Here is a 22,354-nt window from a genome sequence, read left to right on the forward strand (position 1 = left end):
TGAAATACAACTTTGTTTGCGGAAAACATAATGATGTTCGAAGTCGCCAGTTTTTCCACGACAAGCGACTTTCAACAACTTATTGTATGCATAATTGTTGCAACTGATTGCCGGGGAATATATATATATATATATATATTTGAATTACAAAAAACAAATACTAGAAAAAATATTTGTAAGGTGCGAGATTCGATCCAGCGACCTTCGGATTACAAACCCGAGCGCTTACCGCTGCGCCACGACGCTGTAGTAAACCTTTAATCGTAGAGAGTATTTCACCGCAACGGTTTCTTTTAACTGTCGATTTTCTCGACAACGGCTGAGAAGTGCATCTTGGTGCTTTGCCACATTACACCTCTGGCCATGAGCTTTTATTATGCGCAGTATGAATCGAATCTGAATTTCACAATTGGCGGCCTCCCCTTGTAAGCTTATCATGGTTTAGCTAATTATTTTTTCTGCACCGCCTGGCATAGTGCCTCTTCGTCAAAGCATCCAGCACACTACATCAGGGGACTGTACATGGGGTCGCATGACCTAATAGGCTACACTGAGTGCATATTGCCTGGTTTCATGGCTACATCCCTGTAGTCCTGACATATTTGCCTATTGTACATCAGTGCAAGGAAATATGATGGACACAATACCAGAAACAAGGGACTTACGTGCAGTTACATTATGCACATGTTGCCACTTACTCATAATGGTGTTGCTGCTTGTCTCCACTTGTCAGTATGTTGACACACTGACCCCAGTTGTAATGGCAAAGGTATCATCCAGCCCTTCTGATACTAGTTGTAACAGTGTCATAAGGTGACAACAAAATCCATCTCTCCTTGGGCCATTCCACTTCTGTCAACACTTAAGTGACACCACAAACATTGCTGGAAGGGTGGGGAGAGGTTCTTCCATTTTCAGGATGATGTAGTCACACTTCCACTTGGGCATTGTGGGTTCAATCAGCAGGCAAGGGAGACAGGAATGTGTCAGATGTAAAAGTGGCCACAACAAGAAAGACAGTTTACATCAAAATCTTTATAACTGCATACCCTTGCCCAGTGGGCACAGCCTTGCATCGATCCATGGCTTCTTTCTACCAGTGTAGCGGAGACAATTGTGCCTGAAGGCCACATGCCCTTCTGGGATGGACATGCTGACACAGCAGTTTGGTTGTGGTCAGCTGAACAGTATGCAGCAGCCATATGGTAGGAACTTAGTGCTTAGCATGGCGGGTGGCAGCTTACCAGATACTTTACAGCCTGTTGGCATTAATTCTCATACCTCGAGGAATGTGACAGGTGGCTGCCTGGTGGAGGTTGCCTGACCAACAAACTGGTCAATGGAGCTCGGTTGCCAAACTCTTCATTACTCATTGGGTCACTGAGTCTATTTATTTGTAATGTCCGTATGCCCTGGCTGAGTCACTTTGCTGTTGGCAGCTATGACACACAAATCAAGTGAAGAAATGCTACATTGATGCCACAATTATAGGAGTCTTGCCACACACTGTTATAATGATGTGTGTGGGTAGCAGGTCAGATGTGTCGTCGGCTGCATGCCTTCTGTGTGGTAAGTGGATCACTATGTCCCAAAGTTCCTCTGTGTCACTGCATTCTGTCCACACTGCTACACAGCGTATATCTGCAGCAGAATTTATTTATTAAAAGAGATAAGTGCATCATGATAATCAGTAAAAAGGCTGAAAAATGATTCACTATTTACTGATAATGCACGGAAAGTTCTTGTTGAGAATAATGAATTATTCAAGAATAAAGATATTAATCACCAAAAGGCAGAAGTGCCGCATCGTTGACAGATACACAAACAAAAGTTACATAGCTTTGCTTTGCCAGTTTTTGGAATGAAATAATTCCTTTTTCAAGCTACAGCACACACACACACTCACTCACTCACTCACTCACTCACTCTCTCTCTCTCTGTCTGTGTGTGTGTGTGTGTGTGTGTGTGTGTGTGTGTGTGTGTGTGTGTGTGTGTGTAGGGGAGGGGGGGCGGCAGGAGGGCGTGCACATGTTTCTCCTACAACTTGAGAAAGAATTTTATTCCGAAAGCTAGCAAGGCAAATCTCTCTACCTTTCTTTTGTGTGTATCTGTTGAAAACGCAGCACTTCTGCCTTTCAGTGAGTCATCTCTTTATTCCTACACTATTTACTAAACTATCCACAGCTAAAAAAACATTAACTCCTGAAATACAAAAAGTTGGAGCAAATTCTCTATCTTGCTGGAAAAGCACTAATCATTAAGTTCAGCAGTCTTTGTCTCTTGCTGTGACATTATGTTGATGCCGTGGTATTTCTGGAGGAGGGTCCAATGGAGACAAAACAGGTGTCTGAAATATTATTAAATGGGTCAGTGGATGAGCTAGAGAAGACTGCAACCACTATAATAACATTCTGACTCTCTGAAATTCCAACAGTACTTTAAGGTAGACTTCCTCTGATTAAAAGTGTAGCTGTATGTAGCAAATACCCTGCATTATTTCGTGTGCCAACACTGTGGCCCATGGTAACACTATCTGACAAATGTAGAAAGGCAACTCACAAAGCTGGAGTCATATGCTACTTCCAGAATTCTATGTCAGTTATTCTGGTGATCATATTGCATGGAATCAAAACTGCAAAATATTTCAGAAGAGAAAGGAGGACTAGGAAATTTAAGTTATCTAATGAGAGCCTAATCCTTAGAGGAAAAAATTAAACAAATTAATAGAGCCACAAACATTGTGACATCTTTTGCCTCTTTGGTTAAGATACCAGTCACCAGAGTCTACACGTCTTCTCAGGCACAGCTGCATAAGTGCAGATACTTGCTTTTGAAAGTGTACTGCCCAACCAACTGTTACTTTGACTGTGGTAATAAGGAAATCACACATGCAGAATGTGGGGGGGAGGCAAGTTAAACCACAACAAAGACACAAATTACAGCAAGCATTATGCCAAAACTTTCATCAGCACCAAAATTACCATCGAAATAAAATTGTTGTACAAACAGACAGAAACAAAACAACAGTTCAAAAACTATCATACCATTCCACACTTCATTTGACAGTCAAGTTCAAAGAGTACCCGTCTACAGAAGTACTGGAATATGAATGTCACAGAGGAAATGAACCAGTCCATCCTCTGAACTGTCAGCTAAGATATGGTTATAATCTCAGCAGCAAGATAAAGAAGTAGCCATAGAACAATGTCACTGATAAAGTGGCTCCCATACTGTAGTAGAATTTGATCATATTCGGGAGAAATGTAGAGAAGCTGGAATTAGCACAGTTAGGGCTTTTGTTCATTTCTCTCCAAGTGACACCTTTTAAAGATACTAATATCCCTGTACTGAGATTATGCAGGCTACACAAAAGTACGATCACTGAGGAAAGGGCTGCCAATCGTGTGACCATGTTTGTCAGTGATGAACACTATTCCTTGTCTTTCCTCCTCAATAGCAACTTGCAAGTTACTGCTGTAATAGTCCATGCACCATATATGGTGATGCTATTTTCCATGTTGCTGCATACTAATGAAAATTTAGTTTAAGATGGTCTCAGGGATGTTACTGCATGCCTCTCATGCCTGCTCCTCCTTTTTGGGAACTGTCATGCACATAATGTGCTGCAGGGATCTACCACAACATGTCATTGAGGCTGAGTTACTGAGAGCCTCATGTCTTCGGAAATGTTATACCTTTTGAGCCTGCTGCAGTGTTATTAAGGAGAGAGAGATTTGTTCCATTATTTCAGCTCAAGTATTGGATGCTATCAGTAAGGATTTCCAGAAAGCTTAATAGAACACTTACAGCACTTATACTATAGGGAGGTGAAGAAAAGGACCCTGTGATTTGGGGGGGGGGCTCTCCAAACTATAACCAGAGGCATCACACGGCATTCAATCATCATTCTGCAGCTGTGAAAAGGGGCGGGTTGATCTTCAGATCCAACAATGCTGTGTCCTTTCACCTGGTCTGGATTCTAGATAACAGGAGGTCCCTTAGTCAGTCTCAGTGTGGACTGTAGAGAAACTGATGCAGTATTGACAACTTGGACCAAAAGGAGGCAGGTGTGTAATGGGCTTCCTTTGGAGGCAACATCTAATAGACCTTTTTGTATGGACAGGGCATATGATACTACTTTGAGCTACAATATTTTGTGATGGTTCCATGAATTACTGCTATACTTATACAGTCCTTCCTATCCCAATGTTTTCTAGGATATAGAGTGGCTAAATTTGAGAACGAAAATGGTGTCCTGATTCAGTATTTTAAGTATAACAATTTTCAGTATTGCTATAAAGAGTGTAATCAGTATAGAAAGGAGCCCAATAAAATACTCCTTATTTGAAGATGATTTCATTTTTCCCCTCCTTCCTACTTCACAACAGAAAGTCAACAGTTGCAGCTCTCAATTAGAAGGTTGGAAGAGTGGGTTACTCATACTGATTTTGGAGTTTCTGCAGACAATTGTGAAATAGTGTTTCACGTAACTGCAAAAGAGGAACACAATTTTGTATTTTGAAGATTTGGTGATGTTTCTGGGCCTGGTATTTGATTCAAAACTGTTGTAGCTACCACACCTAAGACGTCTGATGATGATGTCCATAAGGGCACTGAACAGCTTGAAGTGCCCTAGTACAGAATTTGGGGAGCAGATAGGGTGTATCTGATCCAGTTTTATGAAGCTCTGTTCACACTGTGCACTGGACCAGGTCACAGGACTCGTCTGGTGAAGGGAGAAAATCTGCTTTTCTGATTTTGATGCTGTGAAGCACTTCAAGGTATATAAGACCACATTACAGCCATTTCTCAACTTATTTTTTAATAAAAGTTCTACTTGTGAAAAAAGAGGCTACTCTTCATTTTAAGTAATTTTTTATTTCTGTAACCTTCCTCAATAAATTTTGAGGAAAATATTTGGTTACAAAAAATTTTTACATCTAGTAATGAAGCATCTTACGTTAGCTTCTTAATAAACTATCTTTTCGTAATTGTGGTAGCGATCATTGCAAAATGATGCTATTTGTCAAGCACATGGACTTGATTTACAAATTCATATTGAAAAATTGTGATAGCATGTAGCTTACCATGCCTACCGATGGGAAGTGTTTGGATTTAGTGTAGTGTCGAATACTACAGGATAGAAAAGCACATTACTGGTGACCAGTGTAGGCCTAATATTGGACTCTCATAAGATTTTAATCATTCATGTATAAAAAAACTCAAAATATATTTGATTTTTTCCCTTCAGCAAAGACCATTTAATCATCCGCTGTGGTCTTATGGTAGCTTACACTTTATATTATAAAAGATGAAAAATTAATTGTTGTCCATATCCTACAATCAGTGGAATGTATCAATGAAAGTAATCACTTTTTGAAAATAAAATATAACTGTATAGATAAAAAATCTACTCATCAAGCAGTGCCTGGAGAACACACATACAAAGGCAATAAAATTTGCAAGCTTTTGGAGCCACTGGCATTAATGGGATGTACATTCTATGTAGGAGAAAAGGAAATGACACACTGAAAGGTATAAGGGCTGTGTTGTCGACAGATGCACAAACAAAAGCCCTAGAGCTTTGCTTTGCTAGCTTTTGGAATGAAAGTCTTTGTCAAGTTGTAGGAGAAACATGTGCGCGCTGTAATACCACACTGTTTGTTTGACACTATCTCCACATTCAAAGAACTGTGCATAACTCTTGCGAACAATAGTTATTTTAAGACAGTAATTTGATAAAATCACTGACAAGTAGAACAGTGTTTGTGTGGACTTGGTCCTGGATCACCAGATATCACCCTGCCAAATTTTGAAATTATTCTCTCTGGCCAAAGCATTTGAGTTTTTCCGTTTTAATAGAAAGAATACTGGCCAGCTTCAGTGTAGCCTCAAACACTGCAGGACAGGTAGATGAATTACTGTCTGTTGTGTCCTCACGCAGTTCAAATCACTTTAAACTGTGAGAAGTACATGTCATAGATCCCCCTCCTCTTTCCTATCCCGACCCCCTTTCCTGCTTAGCAGGCTAAACTGCACCATCAAAGAAACTACTATTCTTCAACAGCTGATGTACAACTTTATAGATAACACAGATACAGCCACCACTTGTTCACTACTGTTCATATGACTCATAATCATAATACATTTTAGTGGGTGCTGCAGAACACTAATTTTTGTGGGACTGTAACAGCAGAAGAAAAATTGTGTATAATGGTACTGTAATGTAAATTATTGCATTGTGACTGTTTTGAAGTAGAACTTTGCACAAAACTCACAGGCTTCAGTTCATTACAGACAGGGTCTTGTATCTTAAGTACTTAGAAGTGGCGATGGTCCATCGACTGGAGCCAGTAAGGACCTTACAGGATAATTTTCATCTTGAGACACACAAAATTCGTAAACAATTCCATTTGTCTCAGTACTTCTGTTTCCTCTGACAAGGAACTGTTCATAGTTCTTGGAATTAAGATCTCTCTTCAAAAATTCGTGAACATTCTGACAGCATATTCTGCAATTACAAGCAGTATATTCATTTGTAAGTGAGGCAATTGCTGCTGCCAGTTACAAATTTATAGCTGTATATGTTGGTGCCTATAGTAAACAGTCAGATGGAGGTAGGTTCAAAGCAAGTATGTTAAATAAGAAACTTGTGAATGGGGAACTGTTACTACGACCACCAACAGAACTTAAAGCAATGTGTTGTGAACTACCATGTGTCATTTTGGGAGATGAAACTTATTCCTTTTCTCACTGATGTTTGAATAACAAGAAGAGCCTGTAAGATGATAAGCATTCCAGAGCAAGAAAAGTTGTTGAAACACACATTTGATATAATTATTGGTAAACAGAGATTACTGAGAAAGGAAACTGAAACATCCATTCACATAACTGATCGCATAATTAAGTGCATTTGCCTCCTTCATAATATTGTCATCGATGGGGAAGGATTCAGCATTGAAGCTGAAAAGTTTGGTAACAGTGGTAATATGCAAAAATTCAAGAGGAATCCTACATTAAGCTCAGTCAGAAACACTTTTGTTGTGTATTTCATTAAAAATTCAACTTAAACTTATTAAATAACCTTTCAAAATAGTTTTAAAATACTTAGCAATCTACTATATTCCTCATACATACTGGTTCATCATAAAATAAAATCGGTTATAAAGAACGATAATTTATATTCAAGCCTACCACATAAAAGCCCATTCCTTTGCCATTTCATCCATAAGTTATAAATTGCATCATAGTTGTATTTGTCCAATCTTTAATGACAATGCAGTTGACACAGCTTAATTTCATTCATAAATTGTTCCACATTCTTGACGACAAGGAGACACAAAGATATGTCACAGACAACAGCTGATACTCAACGCAGGAACAGTACAAATGGTGGCTCATGGTACTTTGGTCATAGTAACATATTTTAATCATTTCAAAAAATCAGAAAGAGCTTCCCTGAGAGTTGTGGCACACACAAGAGAAAATATAGGTGGTATATAACTAATACTTGTAATTGTGCTTAAACTGAACCACAACCTTTTTTTTTTTTTTTCTCCAATTGAAAAAGCGCAAGGACAAAGTGTTTCTTGTACTTATCAATATCTGTTTATGAAACGATACAGTTACAGAAAGTTGATTAATATTTGCAGTGATGTGCTCATAAAATCAGACTGGAGATATCTGATATGTTCATTGCAGAAACTGATGTGCAGTTCTGCTATCTTGCATCAGAAATATTAAACTGTCTGAACATCACCAGTATGGCCCCTGCCGGGTCCTTCCCATCCCTTCCTGGCCCTGCTATCTGTGTGACCACCACAATACAAAATAATGTGTTCTTTGTCCCAGCACATTACAGTCTGGCTGTGTGTGCAGTTTGAGGACTGTGTAAAGCTTTTGTACAAACCTGGCTGGATTATGGTTGCCTGGTTTATGCACCAGTGAGACCTATGCATCTCAAGGCTTTCGACGCTGATCCCAAGCTGTAGCTGACAGCCATCCTGGCTGATGAAAAGGTTGAGAGTAAATTTAAACTTATTGAACTTCATGAGAGAAGGCACTTCGGCACATGTTTTTAACTCTATATTTAAATGAGCCCCACAGTCATATGGAAACTTTCATGGATGAATTGAAGTTGGCAGACACCCTTGGCTGCTCAGTGGTTTTCCCTGGACATGTCTTCAAGGTCTACTTACCAAACAAGTATACTGTACTTGACACATAATTAAGTGCAATTTTCAGTGTGGTGGAGCACATGACACATATTACTGTTGAGAACGTACTCATCTGCTCTTATTCATTGAATACCCTTAAGTCTATGCAACACATGTACTTGCTGATGACCATGACGTTGAGTGCCCCACATATTTAAAAAAAATAAATAAAGTAAAGAAATTCTGCATGTACTCAGCAAATATATATGCCCAGAACATTCAATACTCCCTTCTCCTCCTACGATGACAAGGGAAGTGATGTTAAACTTGATGAATACTGTGATTTATTCACACACTGAAATAAAAGTCACAGTACAACAAGTGAGTTATGAGTCCAGGGATTCAAAACAGTCAACATATACAATAGCCAAAGTCCTCCAGTGTAGTAATCCCAAACATGCCCAAGTCTATATGCAGTGGCAGGTTTTCATGATGAGTGAAAGTGATATCAGAAGTGCTCTTGCATGACCAATATAGTTTCATACATATTGGCTGTGCACTGTAGTTGACGGAACCATGTGCCACGTTGTGAGCACCTCTTAGTCTGAGTCACAGTGTGTTTCAAGCACTTCCTAGTTCAGACTGCGGTTATGTCAGCGATTTGCTGTGTCAGTCTTGACATCTGGGTCGGAGGCTGAGTTGCCATTAGTCTAAGATACAAGATCCCCCCTCTCCATATTCAGGTAGTGCCCTGGCCAGTGACAGTGGTGACACATCAGGAAGAGGGAGGTGGTGACAGGTAGCTCAGCCAGAGAGTGTGACTGCAAGGATGGACCTATCTTGACATCTGGAGAGGAGTCCTCTGTGATGTCAGCATCCCTGTCTATGGCTACTACTTCTAAATTTCTGTGTTTTGTACAGTTTTACTGGCATTATGCTCTATGGTTGATAATTACACAATTGCGTTTAATACATTATTGTTTATAGGTGTTATATTTCTTTTTGGGAAAATTTGTTGTACTTTCTCTACAACACAAAGTTTGTTAGGTGGTGTGGATCATTTATTACTTGACCTTTCTCCCTTATCTGTATGTTGTTATTCTTTCGTTTGTCTTTCCGTGTTACCTTTTTAATGACATCCCAGGTGTTTTGTGTTCATTCACTGCTTTGTATATTACCTATAATTATAAGGCAGAAATTTAAGAACTCAGGTCCATTATGACACTTTTTCTTGGAACTGGGCTACAGAAGGGTCTGAGAGGACTGTCTGACATCTTGTGTTATCTATTCGGTTTTGAGAGACATTGCTGCTAATGTGGTTAATTTTGATTACATGTTTTCAAAATTCAAATTAAATTGTGTTTAGAACTTAATAAGTTCACTTTGACATTGCTTTCTGTATACACTTCATACCAACTTTGATTTGCTAGTCCTCCTCAAAAATCTTGCATTTTGGCTTCTGATGAAAGTCTGTTTTAGGTGTGCAGTTGACAGATTTGTTTTCTTATCTGATTGTACTGTTGTTATTTGGCAGAAATGTTTTGAGAGTACAAGATATTTTACAGCTACACCTAACTTTGCCCTGCCCACATTTGTGGGCATGTAGTCGATTACTGGTGCTGTTATAGCTACTCTTCTTGAGCTGTTGACCAAAAGGTACATGTTGAAACTGTAAAAAAAATTTTTGAGGGTCATATTAGTTTTATTTGTGACCCTAGCATTTATGTCTCCCTACAAAATTATATTAACTTTTGTGGCCAACTGTTTATTTATAATTTTGGTTAATTTACATAAAAAAGTATCCATGTGATCAATACATACAGAAAATTATTAATTCCTTGTTGATATCCAGTCCTGCTATGTTAAGAGATATCAACTCAGCAGGTTTAGCAGACCTAGGCTGGTGCGAACTGCCAACACTTTATTACCTTAATCTCTGTTCATGCTTTAGCTGTCTTCATTGCGTATGATAATAAAATATCATGCATTCCTAATTAACTGTGTGAATTGCAAGAATGGAAAAAACAGCAACAAATCTTAAGAGACAAGAATGATCACAGACTTTGCAAGTCCGGGTCTATTAAATCCACCCGCCAATTTTGTGGAACATACGTAAGTCAGGCGGTGTGTACTATCGAAGATCACTGCTGTGAATACCAGCGACACACCAGACTGCTGTAGCCAAACAAGTTAGCAGTTGAGGAGTGCTGCCTATTGGAATTAGACTTAATGAATTACCACCATGCAAAGGTTCTGACACATAAGTCTAATATCTGGGACTCTGAAATTAAAGGCTATATCCAGATTCTAGTAAGGGAACAGCCAATCCATAGTGATAGTGGCAGCATCTTTAGTAAGGCCTATGAACCCACACTTTGACTAATGAAGAAGAAGAAGAAGAAGAAGAGGAAGAAGGAAATATCCCATAACAAACTGATGTCAGAAGCAGGTGGAGCAACAGTGAAAACATCACCTACACATTACTGGGTGCTAAATATGGACAAAGTGATGATTTTAAGGGAGGGGGAAGGAAACATCAGCTGGGCACTCATTCCTGAGCTTGGACTGTGATTGAAGCAGCAGCTTGGAGGAATGGGGGAAGGAGATAAAAAAGCTACTCACCAGCTCTGATGCAGTCAGTTCATCAGCACACTCAGTGATGGCAACCTGTCACTTGCAGAAATATTGCACCCACTGGACACTGCTATGCTGTTGTTCACTCATGAACTATTTCGTCACAAACAACCTCTTTGCGTGTGGCCACAGTCTTTTTCAACTGATCTTGATCTTCATGCATTCTAACTTTCAGGACACTTGCATAATAAAATGATATTTGTGCAGTACCAACTAAAAAGCAGATATAGATTCTGTAAAACAATAATGTGGTGTCTGGATAATAAGCTTGCATAATTTGGCTGTGACTACGACTCCAGAAAAAGCTACTGTCACTGTTGTTTTTTACGAATGTTTACTTGCTAGAAGACTGTCAGTTGAATGAAAGTACTCCAGAGATAAAAGATTATCCTAACATAGCAGTATTTGATCATTTTGTGGCAAAGTGTTATTCACTGCTAACCTGAAGATGTGTAATCTGTGGTGTCACACTGCAGTTTCCATGGACCATTCGCTTGACAAATCATAATGATGTTGCATAAGTTATATATATAAGACATACAAATGCAAGCTAGTAATTCCTAACCACCACCTTTTACAATTACAGTAATAGGTATTTTCTACAGGATAGAAGGACTTGTCAAGGAGAAGCTTTCTCAGTTTATTTTTAAATTTTACTTTTCTCTCAGGCTTTTATGTCACTGAGTAAGCAATCAAAATTTTTGGTTGCAGCATTGTGCACCCCATTTTGTGTTAAATGCAACCTTAATGTGACATAATGAATGACATTTTTTGTTCTCTCATCATAATTGTATACATCATTGTTCTTTTTGAACTGCAGTGGATACAATGAAATTTATGAGAGAATAAATAACTGTAAAGAAATAGTTGAAAAGCCTGACACCTTAAATGATGTCTACAATATGATCATGTATGCCAAAATGTTATTCTGTATGATGTTATTGAATGAAAATATGCAAAATATGTCAACTTAATGATTTCTCTCTCCCCAAATTTTGCAGTGACTCTTTAAGTGAAAATGTGGCTGGACTAAGTTTTTGAGTTCAGGAATTTTCTTTTTCCAGTTTAAATTCTTATCAGTATGGACCCCTAAGAATTTAGAACCTTCCACCCTATCTATAATTTCCTCACCATGTGTTATGCTTATCATTGGTGTAGTACCCATAGATGCGCAGAACTGAATACAATACGTCTTTTTAAAATTGAAGACGAGACATTTGCAGGATCCAGTCAGTGATACTTTTAAGAACATTGTTTACCATTTCTTGTGCAGCTGCATGTATGCTTGGATTGACTACAATATTAATGTCATCTGCAAAAAGAACAATTCTATTTGAATGTTAGACTGCACAGTAGTTTGTATTACTGAGCACTGGTGTAGACACACAGAAATCCGACACTTAGTATTATCACTGTATGAAAGGGCAAACTCTTACTGCAGAGGGGTGGAGGATCATGCATTTATATCAGAAAAGGAACACAGTTAGAATCAAGACATGACTTCAGTACAGTAAGTGAAGACAAACCCTTTGAAATATCAGCTATTGAATTAACAGGGCTTGATATCACCAAGAAATTACTCATTTTGTGTGTGTATATGTCCCTATTGGTCAACAGTGCAACAAGGGTTACTATAATGACTGCATCAGTAATTTACCATGTGGCCACAAATATGGACAGGGAAAAATGTGATGTAGCTGTAAAAGATCTCGGACTGTTAGACCATCTCTGTCAAATAACAACAGTAAAATGAGGCATTGAATCATTCCCTAAATTACAAGCCTACAAAAGACATCTATCAGAAATCAGAATAAAAGATGTTTCAGAAGGACTAGAACAACGTACTGGGATGAAGTGTATAAGGAAACCAATGTGAATATGAAATTCTCCACATTGTTTAAATTGAACTTTGAAAAGGAATTTCCAAAAGTATGCATGTCTGTATCAACATCTCACAAAAACAGATGGATAAGAGCAGGTATTAAGAAATCCTCCCAAACACTTAAACACCTCAGTTCCATGAAAAAGATTTGCAGTGATCCAGAATTCTTAAATTTGTATCACAGATACAAAAAGATCTATAGGAAGGTGCTGATTGCTGCAAAAAAATCATTTAATGACTAAACAATATATAATGCAGAAAATAAAAGCAAAGCAGTCTGGGATGTTATAAAAAAGGAAATGGGGAGAGGTAAACAATCGCAGAATAACATACTGCTAAGGGAGGGGGATAAGGTAATAAATGATCCACAACACTTAACAAACTATGTAAACAAGCATTTTTCAAGTATTGCAGAGAAGTTACAGCAAAAATTCCCCAAAACTAATATCACACTTGTAAATAATGTTCTAGATAAACTCTCAAGTACAAATGTCAACATAATTCTGTGTGGGGACATTAACGTCAACACTAATATCATAAATGAATCCAGCAGCACCTTCATAAACATCCTTCAAAGTTTTGGCATGTCCCTATTGTTATTGATGTTACTTCCAACCTAAGAGAATGAAGTTAGTAAAACTGTTCAAAAACTAAAAAATAAAAAGTCAGTAGGCTTAGATGAAGTACCAATGTGTGTACTGAAACAATGCATAGGGATTATACAAGGCCCCTTGACAAATATAATAAATGAATCCTTCACATCAGGGACGTTTCCAGAGCAGTTAAAACAGGCAAGAGTTGTACCTTTGCTTAAGAAAGGTACTGCAGAACACACAGAAAATTACTGGCCCATTTCCCTGCTGTTAGCATTCTCAAAAATAATAGAAGCAGTTATGAAAGATAGATTAATGAATCACCTGAATAAATACAATCTTTTAAGCGATTCACAGTTTGATTAAAGATGAGTGTGTCATAGGCATATTTTTGTATCTTTCTAAGGCGTTTGATACAGTTGACCAAAAGATTCTATTAAATCAGTTAGAAGCATTAGGAATAAGAGGGGTAGCTAATGACTGGTTTTGATCATACCTAGTAGATAGGGCACAAAGAGTAGAGATAACACATATTTCAAAAAGATGTAAACATTTAGTAAAACACTTATCAGAACCAAAATACATAAATATAGGTGTTCCACAAGGTAGCGTATTAGGACCAATACTATTCCTGACATACAGCAGTGATTTTCCCACTAGTGTTACTCATGGTGAAAAAATTATCTTCGCTGATGACAGCAATATTATAGTCTCTGAGAAAACAAGAGCAAATGAAACTCTCAAGGAAGTTTATGATTGGTCAATAAGCAATAAAGTGACATTGAGCATAAAGAAAACTAATGCCATGAATTTCAGTTTGAAGAGGGAAAATGACAATGTTAAATTAAATGTAGATGGCACCTGTATAGACCGTGTAACGAATGTAAAATTTCTAGGAATGAATATTGATTCTCAGTTGAAGTGCTGTGAATACACAAAGGTACATGCAAACAGAATGTCATCAGCATGTTATGCCCTTAGTGTGTGTAACATGCAGTGTCTTGTAGTTACATATTATTCATATTTACGCTCAATTCTTAACTATGGCATTCTTTTTTGGGGAACAAACGCACAAAATATGAACACAATTTTCAAACTCCCGAAAAGAGCCTTAAGAATAATAACCAAAAATACTAGTCAAGCTCATTGTAAAGATCTGTTCAAAACACTGGGAATTTTAACTGCTCCATGTGAATACATTTACCAGTCAGTTATACACATCAAAAATAACATTGGTAATTACTGCACAAACAGATCTGTCCATGACCTTGCAACAAGAGATAGACTCAACTTACATTTACCAAGAAAAAATAAACATTAAACTCAAACAGCATTTTCTACTAAGGAATAAAACTGTACAATAAATTAACAAAAGAGATTAAAGAAATTGCTAAAATACACTTATTTAAAAAGGCAGCTAAAATGTACATGGTATGCAATAAATTTTATGCATTGAAGGATTACTGAGACGAAACAGAGTAGGAGTTTGATAAAAAAATGATGTACAAATAAATAATAATAATAATGATTATAAAACATTCCATATAACTTTATGTTTTTTTCCTTCTTTTTTCCTTTCTAGAAATACTTACCCCCAAGCTGTGCATGGCACAATACTAACACCTCTTCCTCTTTCTTAGCTCATCTCACTCATTGTGGAGGGATGCTGACTCAGTTTTTCAGGATAGCAAATGGGAATTTACAGTACAGAAAATGGCCCAGAGATCACCAGTGTGTGTGTGTGTGTGTGTGTGTGTGTGTGTGTGTGTGTATGCGCGCGCACGCGCTCGCGCGCACTTGCTCGCGCGCATGCACAGTGTTATGAAACAATGCATGTATAGTGCGTGCAGTGACTGATAGTGAGTTATGAGTGAACGATGTGGCATTACATTATTTAATAAGTTATTTGTAAAAAAAGTATTGTATACCAGGAGTAAATCTAATGATTATGTCTAACAACAAGTCTTTAAATATATGTGTATACAAATTATCTAATTTTAAATTGGTCTAAACTTGTAAATACTTTGACATCTCCTATACCCTTGTAAAAAGAGATCTACGGATGAATAAGCTACTACTACTTCTGCTACTACTACTACTACTACTACTACTACTTGGAAAATCATTTACATTTATGAGGAACACTTGCAGACCCAAGACTGATCCTAAGTGGTTTGTCCCCAGTCGGAATATTGTCCTCGGATTACATTGGTTGAATTACTCAGTGGCTTGCAAGTCAAAACTGGTTAACCATAATAAATTAAACCTGTAGAACACATGTGGCACAGTGCTTTTCATTTTTTCTGCATTCCTTTGTTTAGATATACCCATCAGTCCCATAAAACTCCGGTTTATGTGGAAGAACATTGTGATTAACGCAGTCAAATGCCTTAGATAGGTCCCAGAAAATACCAAACAGCGATATTTCGTTATTTAATGCTTGTAAAACTTGGTACATGAACATGTAAATGGCATTCTCAGTAGAGCAACTCTTCTGAAATCCAGACTGTAATTTACTAAGGATATTATTGTTGCTTAGGTGAGTTACTATTTTAGAATACATATTCTTCTCAAAAATTCTGGAAAATGATATCTCTAGGGATGATGATGATGTTTGGTTTGTGGGGCGCTCAACTACATGGTTATCAGCGCCCATACAATTTCCCAATCTTTGCTCAGTCCAATTTCGCCACTTTCCTGGATGATGATGAAATGATGAGGACAACACAAGCACCCAGTCATCTCGAGGCAGGTGAAAATCCCTGACCCCGCCGGGAATCGAACCCGGGACCCCGTGCTTGGGAAGCAAGAACGCTACCGTGAGACCACGAGCGGCGGACTATCTCTAGGGAAACAGACTGTTAGTTATTGACCTCTCTTTTCACCTTTCTTAAAGAGGAGATTAACAATGGGATATTTCAGTCTCTCTGGGGAAATGCATTGTGTTGGTGAAGCGTTACATATTTCAGATAAGACAGGACTTATTATACAGGAACCAATCTTTAGTACTTTGTTGGAAACACCATCAAATCTAGACGTCATATATTATTCAGTAAAAAGGAAAGTTACATTTATTGAAAACAGTTATAACCTAATGACACTTTTCTTTTCAGTATCGATGCCAGATCATCTCTGAGAAGCTAGAAAAAATTAAATCTATTGTAGAAGAAAAACAAAATGCAAGAAATATAGCAAAAGATGAAATGGAAAATTTGAGGGAAGAAAGAGAAAGAACTGTTCTCCATCTTCAAGCAAAGAATGAAATAGCTCGTTTAACACACATTTTGCACCAAAAATATGAGTAAGTTTATTCTCTATATACAAAATTAATTTCTTTGGTATTCTTTTCTTATCATATCAACAAAATAATTAATTTTTGATAATATAATTTAGGAAAACTTGCCGGTCCTTTTCCTTCATCCCTCGTCCTTTCCCCTTCAACCCTTCTGCCAGAAGAAGGAACCACTGGCTCTGAAAGCTTGCACTTTTGTGTGTTTTTTCTCCTGCTGCCACTTGGTGAGTAGAATGTTGTCATCGTGTGAGACAAGAAGTGTTTATAAGTCTCTACCTTTAGTATTGTATTTAGCATAACTATTTTTGTCACTCATTGAATAACAATAGAAAACATAGTAATTTTTATTACATGATGTTCACATAGCCTGAAGACCAGTCAGTTCTCTCTCCCATAAAATGATCATTGTATTATGTGGTTCATGGTGTGGGTTCCTGTAGTCATGTCCTAGTTCATGAACCACGGGCAACGTATGAGTGGCCAAGTAAGTGGTCCCGACAGTTGGGATACCAGTTACTTTGGAATAACGCTGGGCATCTCGGACATATTCTGAGTCGTGGTCACCTTTGTGCTCATACGGCAAAGACTACCAAATCCACTGGTTAGTCCCTCAGCCTTTAGGGGTAAAACCCAATGGGACTCGGGGCAAGTAAGGCTAGCAACCTGCTTCCCTGGTACTTTAAATATGATGCTGGCAACAGTCAGAGCAAAATGCCTCGGACCTTTGGAGGTGACGGAGTCCCACCTCTAACTGACAAACCAGGGACTCCTAAGATACAACTTGGCAAACAAATGGTAATGAGGTGGGGAGCTATTAATATCAATGGGGGCTACTTGGGGAAGAAGGTAGAGCTGGCAGAGGCTGCAAGTAAGATGGGGCTGGACGTTTTAGCTGTTAGTGACATTCGGGTAAGGGGTGAGAAAGAAGAGGAAGTGGGAGAATACAAGGTCTACCTGTCAGGAGTCAAAGCAGGAATAGCACAATGGGGTGTAGGGGTTTACATCAGGAAAGAAATGGAACCCAGCGTAGTTGCAATAAGGTATGTAAACGAACGACTGATGTGGATAGATTTGACAGTGTCTAGCAAGAAAATTAGGATTGTGTCAGTATATTTGCATTGTGAAGGGACAGATCAAGATAAGATGGATAGTTTTTATGAGGCACTCAGTGATGTAGTTGTTAGAGTAAAGGACAAAGACAGTGTTCTGCTCATGGTTGATTTTAACGCCAGGATTGGAAATCGAACAGAAGGGTATGAAAAGGTTATGGGTAAATTTGGAGAGGATATGGAGGCCAACAGGAACGGGAAACAACTCTTGGATTTCTGTGCCAGTATGGGCTTAGTAATCACAAACTCCATTTTTAAACATAAGAACATTCACCGATATACTTGGGAAGGCAGGGGAACCAGATCTGTCATTGACTATATAATAACAGATGAGGAATTCAGGAAGGCTGTGAGGGACACACGTGTATTCAGGGGATTCTTTGATGACACTGATCATTATTTAATCTGCAGTGAAATTGGGATTGTGAGGCCGAAAGTGCAGGAGGTCAGGTCCATATGTAGGAGGATAAGAGTGGAAAAACTTCAGTATAAGGAAATCAGGCACAAGTACATAACAGTGATCTCAGAAAGGTACCAGTTAGTCGAATGTAGTCAATTACAGTCATTGGTAAAGGAATGGACAAGGTACAGGGACACAGTATTAGAAGTGGCTAAAGAATGTCTTGGAACAGTAGTGTGTAAAAGTAGGATGAAGCAAACAGCTTGGTGGAATGATACAGTCAAGGCAGCCTGTAAAAGGAAAAAGAAGGCGTATCAAAATTGGCTACATACCAGAACCCAGGTAGACAGAGAAAGTTATGTTGAAAAAAGAAACAAAGCCAAACAGATAATTGCAGCATCCAAGAAGAAATCGTGGGAAGACGTTGGAAACAGGTTGGAGACTATGGGTCAAGCTGCTGGAAAACCATTCTGGAGTGTAATTAGCAGTCTTCGAAAGGGAGGTAAGAAGGAAATGACAAGTATTTTGGACAGGTCAGGAAAACTGCTGGTGAATCCTGTGGATGCCTTGGGCAGATGGAGGGAATATTTTGAAGAGTTGCTCAATGTAGGTGAAAATGCGATCAGTAATGTTTCAGATTTCGAGGTAGAATGGGATAGGAATGATGATGGAAATAGGATCACATTTGAGGAAGTGGAAAAAATGGTCAATAGATTGCAGTGCAATAAAGCGGCTGGGATGGATGAAATTAAGTCGGAACTCATCAAATACAGTGGAAAGTCAGGTCTTAAATGGCTACACAGGATAATTGAAATGGCCTGGGTGTCGGGACAGGTTCCATCAGACTGGACAAAAGCAGTAATCACACCAATCTTTAAACATGGAAACAGAAAAGATTGTAACAACTACAGAGGTATCTCTTTAATCAGCGTTGTGGGTAAAATCTTCTCAGGTATTGTTGAAAGGAAAGTGCGAGTATTAGTTGAGGACCAATTGGATGGAAATCAGTGTGGGTTTAGGCCTCTTAGAGGTTGTCAGGACCAGATCTTTAGCTTACGGCAAATAATGGAGAAGTGTTATGAGTGGAACAGAGAATTGTATCTATGCTTTATAGATCTAGAAAAGGCATATGACCGGGTTCCTAGGAGGAAGTTATTGTCTGTTCTACAAGATTATGGAATAGGAGGCAAACTTTTGCAAGCAATTAAAGGTCTTTACTTGGATAGTCAGGCAGCAGTTAGAGTTGACGGTAAATTGAGTGTATGGTTCAGAGTAGTTTCAGGGGTAAGACAAGGCTGCAACCTGTCTCCACTGTTGTTCATATTATTTATGGATCATATGTTGAAAACAATAGACTGGCTGGGTGAGATTAAGATATGTGAACACAAAATAAGCAGTTTTGCATATGCGGATGACTTAGTTGTGATGGCAGATTCGATTGAAAGTTTGCAAAGTAATATTTCAGAGCTAGATCAGAAATGTAAGGGCTATGGTATGAAGATTAGCATCTCCAAAACGAAAGTAATGTCAGTGGGAAAGAAATATAAACGGATTGAGTGCCAAATAGGAGGAACAAAGTTAGAACAGGTGGATGGTTTCAAGTACTTAGGATGCATATTCTCACAGGATGGCAACATAGTGAAAGAACTGGAAGCGAGGTGTAGCAAAGCTAATGCAGTGAGCGCTCAGCTACGATCTACTCTCTTCTGCAAGAAGGAAGTCAGTACCAAGACTAAGTTATCTGTGCACCGTACAATCTTTCGACCAACTTTGTTGTATGGGAGTGAAATCTGGGTGGATTCAGGTTACCTTATCAGTAAGGTTGAGGTTACGGATATGAAAGTAGCTAGGATGATTGCAGGTACTAGTAGATGGGAACAATGGCAGGAGGGTGTCCACAATGAGGAAATCAAAGAAAAACTGGGAATGAACTCTATAGATGTAGCAGTCAGGGCGAACAGGCTTAGATGGTGGGGTCATGTTACACGCATGGGAGAAGCAAGGTTACCCAAGAGACTCATGGATTCAGCAGTAGAGGGTAGGAGGAGTCGGGGCAGACCGAGGAGAAGATACCTGGATTCGGTTAAGAATGATTTTGAAGTAATAGGTTTAACATCAGAAGAGGCACCAATGTTAGCACTGAATAGGGGATCATGGAGGAACTGTATAAGGGGGGCTATGCTCCAGACTGAACGCTGAAAGGCATAATCAGTCTTAAATGATGATGATGATGATGATGATGATGATGATGATGATGATGATGATGATGTTTTATAGATAACATAACAGATTTTTACTGTTCATGAAACCAGTTCTTACAGGTTAAGCAAAGCATTAGTCCACAGCTTAAAGACATAATTCTTTCATAACTCCAGTGTGCTGGGTACAGTGGGGCAGAAAATCATTTTTAGATTGTGATGCAAAAAGAGACAAACCAGAGTTGCAACTGAAACAGATGTTATTTAGTCAGTTACTGGCATCAGGTTACGGCCTTTCTCAAACCAACCAGTGTTTGCCAAGTATAATGTCTGTCAAAATAGCAGTAAATAAGGAGGGTACATTTGCGTATGACCCCAAGTTTGTTAACAAACAGAGCTTGTACTCTGTTTTCTTAACTAGCAAGGATGTTCACAAATGAAGTTATGAAAAAATTTGCTTAAAATTACTGAGATATACACAGTAGTGCCACCTCAAAAAACTAGACCTGAAATGTGATTTACTAGAATTCAGCACCTTGGAAAATGGATCCTATCTCAAAGAGTGCTCCATTATAACCAAAAAGAAAAGTGGACTACCTTTACTTTACTCAGATGATTTGTTTAGTGTCACAAGGAGCATGACTAGTGTTCAGTGCTGGAATTTTGTTGTTGGCCCTGTTTTTTATGAATGAGAAGACTTCAGCCCGTGTGCTATAGTGTTGCTTGTACCCAGCCTTCATATTGTTAGACATTATTATTACCAGGTAAAATATATGACTGACTCCAGTTGAGAGTTATTAATCATGTAATCGAAGGTGACAGGTTTTTATAATTCATTACATTGTATAAACTTATATTTCTCTGCATTTACAGCTACTCACTAGCTCACACAAGGTTCACGTTTACAGAATTTTACGTCTATTCTTTAGAGTAACATTTCTTCACAGATAACCACATGTACTTGTATATGCAGAAATTTGGAATTGAAAGTAACATTAATTTGTAAGTCAGTAACATAGAGCTTGGACAGTAGTAGTCCTATTTCATTCCTTCGAGACATTGTGTTTCTTTTATGCCTGTGCTATTAAAAGATGTTCCAGTCTTTTGTCAGTATATACCTCAACTCATTCCGCATTCCTGAAAGTTCTTCTCCTTAACCCTCTGAGTCCAAACAATTTGAAAAATATATATAATTTGTAAATTTTCCAGAAAAGTAACCTTTATTATTGTAGTATGCAGTGAATACAAGAAGAAATTGGCAAAAATAATTGCCCAGTTGTTTTAAGGAAATGGTTTCATTTTGGCATATGATTTTGAAAATTTTTATGAAATTAACCTTTATTATCATAGTAAGCAACGAATACAAGAAGAAATTGGCAAAAAGTAAAGAATTGATTATTTAAGGAGATTGTTTCACTTTGGGACAATAAGACATACTGTTCGCAACCATGTGATGTGATATATATCTCCAAATTCACATTTTTGCTAGACCCAATCCCACAGCTCAAAACGTCCATGAACTCATAATGCCCAAAACAAATTATAGTCCTAAATACTAAATAACCAGCAAAAATGGGCCTAAATTTTAATAAATTTTGTATTGAAACTACGTACTGCCCAAGTGGTTTCATTTTGAAACCACTTATAAAAGCAGTGGTAAAAACTTAAATTTATGTTACAATAGCTCTGAATACACTTACTGTATGTCACAATCTCCTACATTCGTGTAGCACTGTTTCCTTGCCAACTTCGTTTTGAACGCTGTTGGTGACTGCTACAATGCACTACATTTGTAGAAGTACCTCAGTGTACCATGAGATGTCTTTGTCTTACAACAGCATCAGTGATTTCATTATAAAGGCACTGGTTTAAATAAATAAATAAAATATAGTTTCCAACAGAAGCCAGTAGTAACCAGTGGGCTAATGGGATATATGTAACATGATGAATGAATGAATGAATGACCCTTGTGCATCATAACGACACCTTATCAAGGAAAGAAGGAAGCATTATGTGAGGAGAAAGTGAGATCTAATCTTTTGCTAACAAAGGAATCATAGCAGTTGTAGTGATTGAGTTGTGCTATGACT

The 22,354-nt window shown here is 38.1% G+C and overlaps 1 protein-coding gene across 1 annotated transcript in view; it reads left to right on the plus strand.

Annotated features, from left to right (window-relative positions):
* Nucleotides 1–22,354, plus strand: part of LOC126162835 (structural maintenance of chromosomes protein 4-like) — a 320,394-nt gene that overhangs the window by 109,215 nt on the left and 188,825 nt on the right. Inside the window, exon 5 of the mRNA XM_049919596.1 lies at nt 16,379–16,566. Coding sequence (XP_049775553.1) covers nt 16,379–16,566 — 188 coding nt within the window. The remainder of the gene's footprint in view (nt 1–16,378; nt 16,567–22,354) is intronic.

This window comes from Schistocerca cancellata, chromosome 2 (assembly GCF_023864275.1).
Source record: "Schistocerca cancellata isolate TAMUIC-IGC-003103 chromosome 2, iqSchCanc2.1, whole genome shotgun sequence".
NCBI classification, from domain to species: domain Eukaryota; kingdom Metazoa; phylum Arthropoda; class Insecta; order Orthoptera; family Acrididae; genus Schistocerca; species Schistocerca cancellata.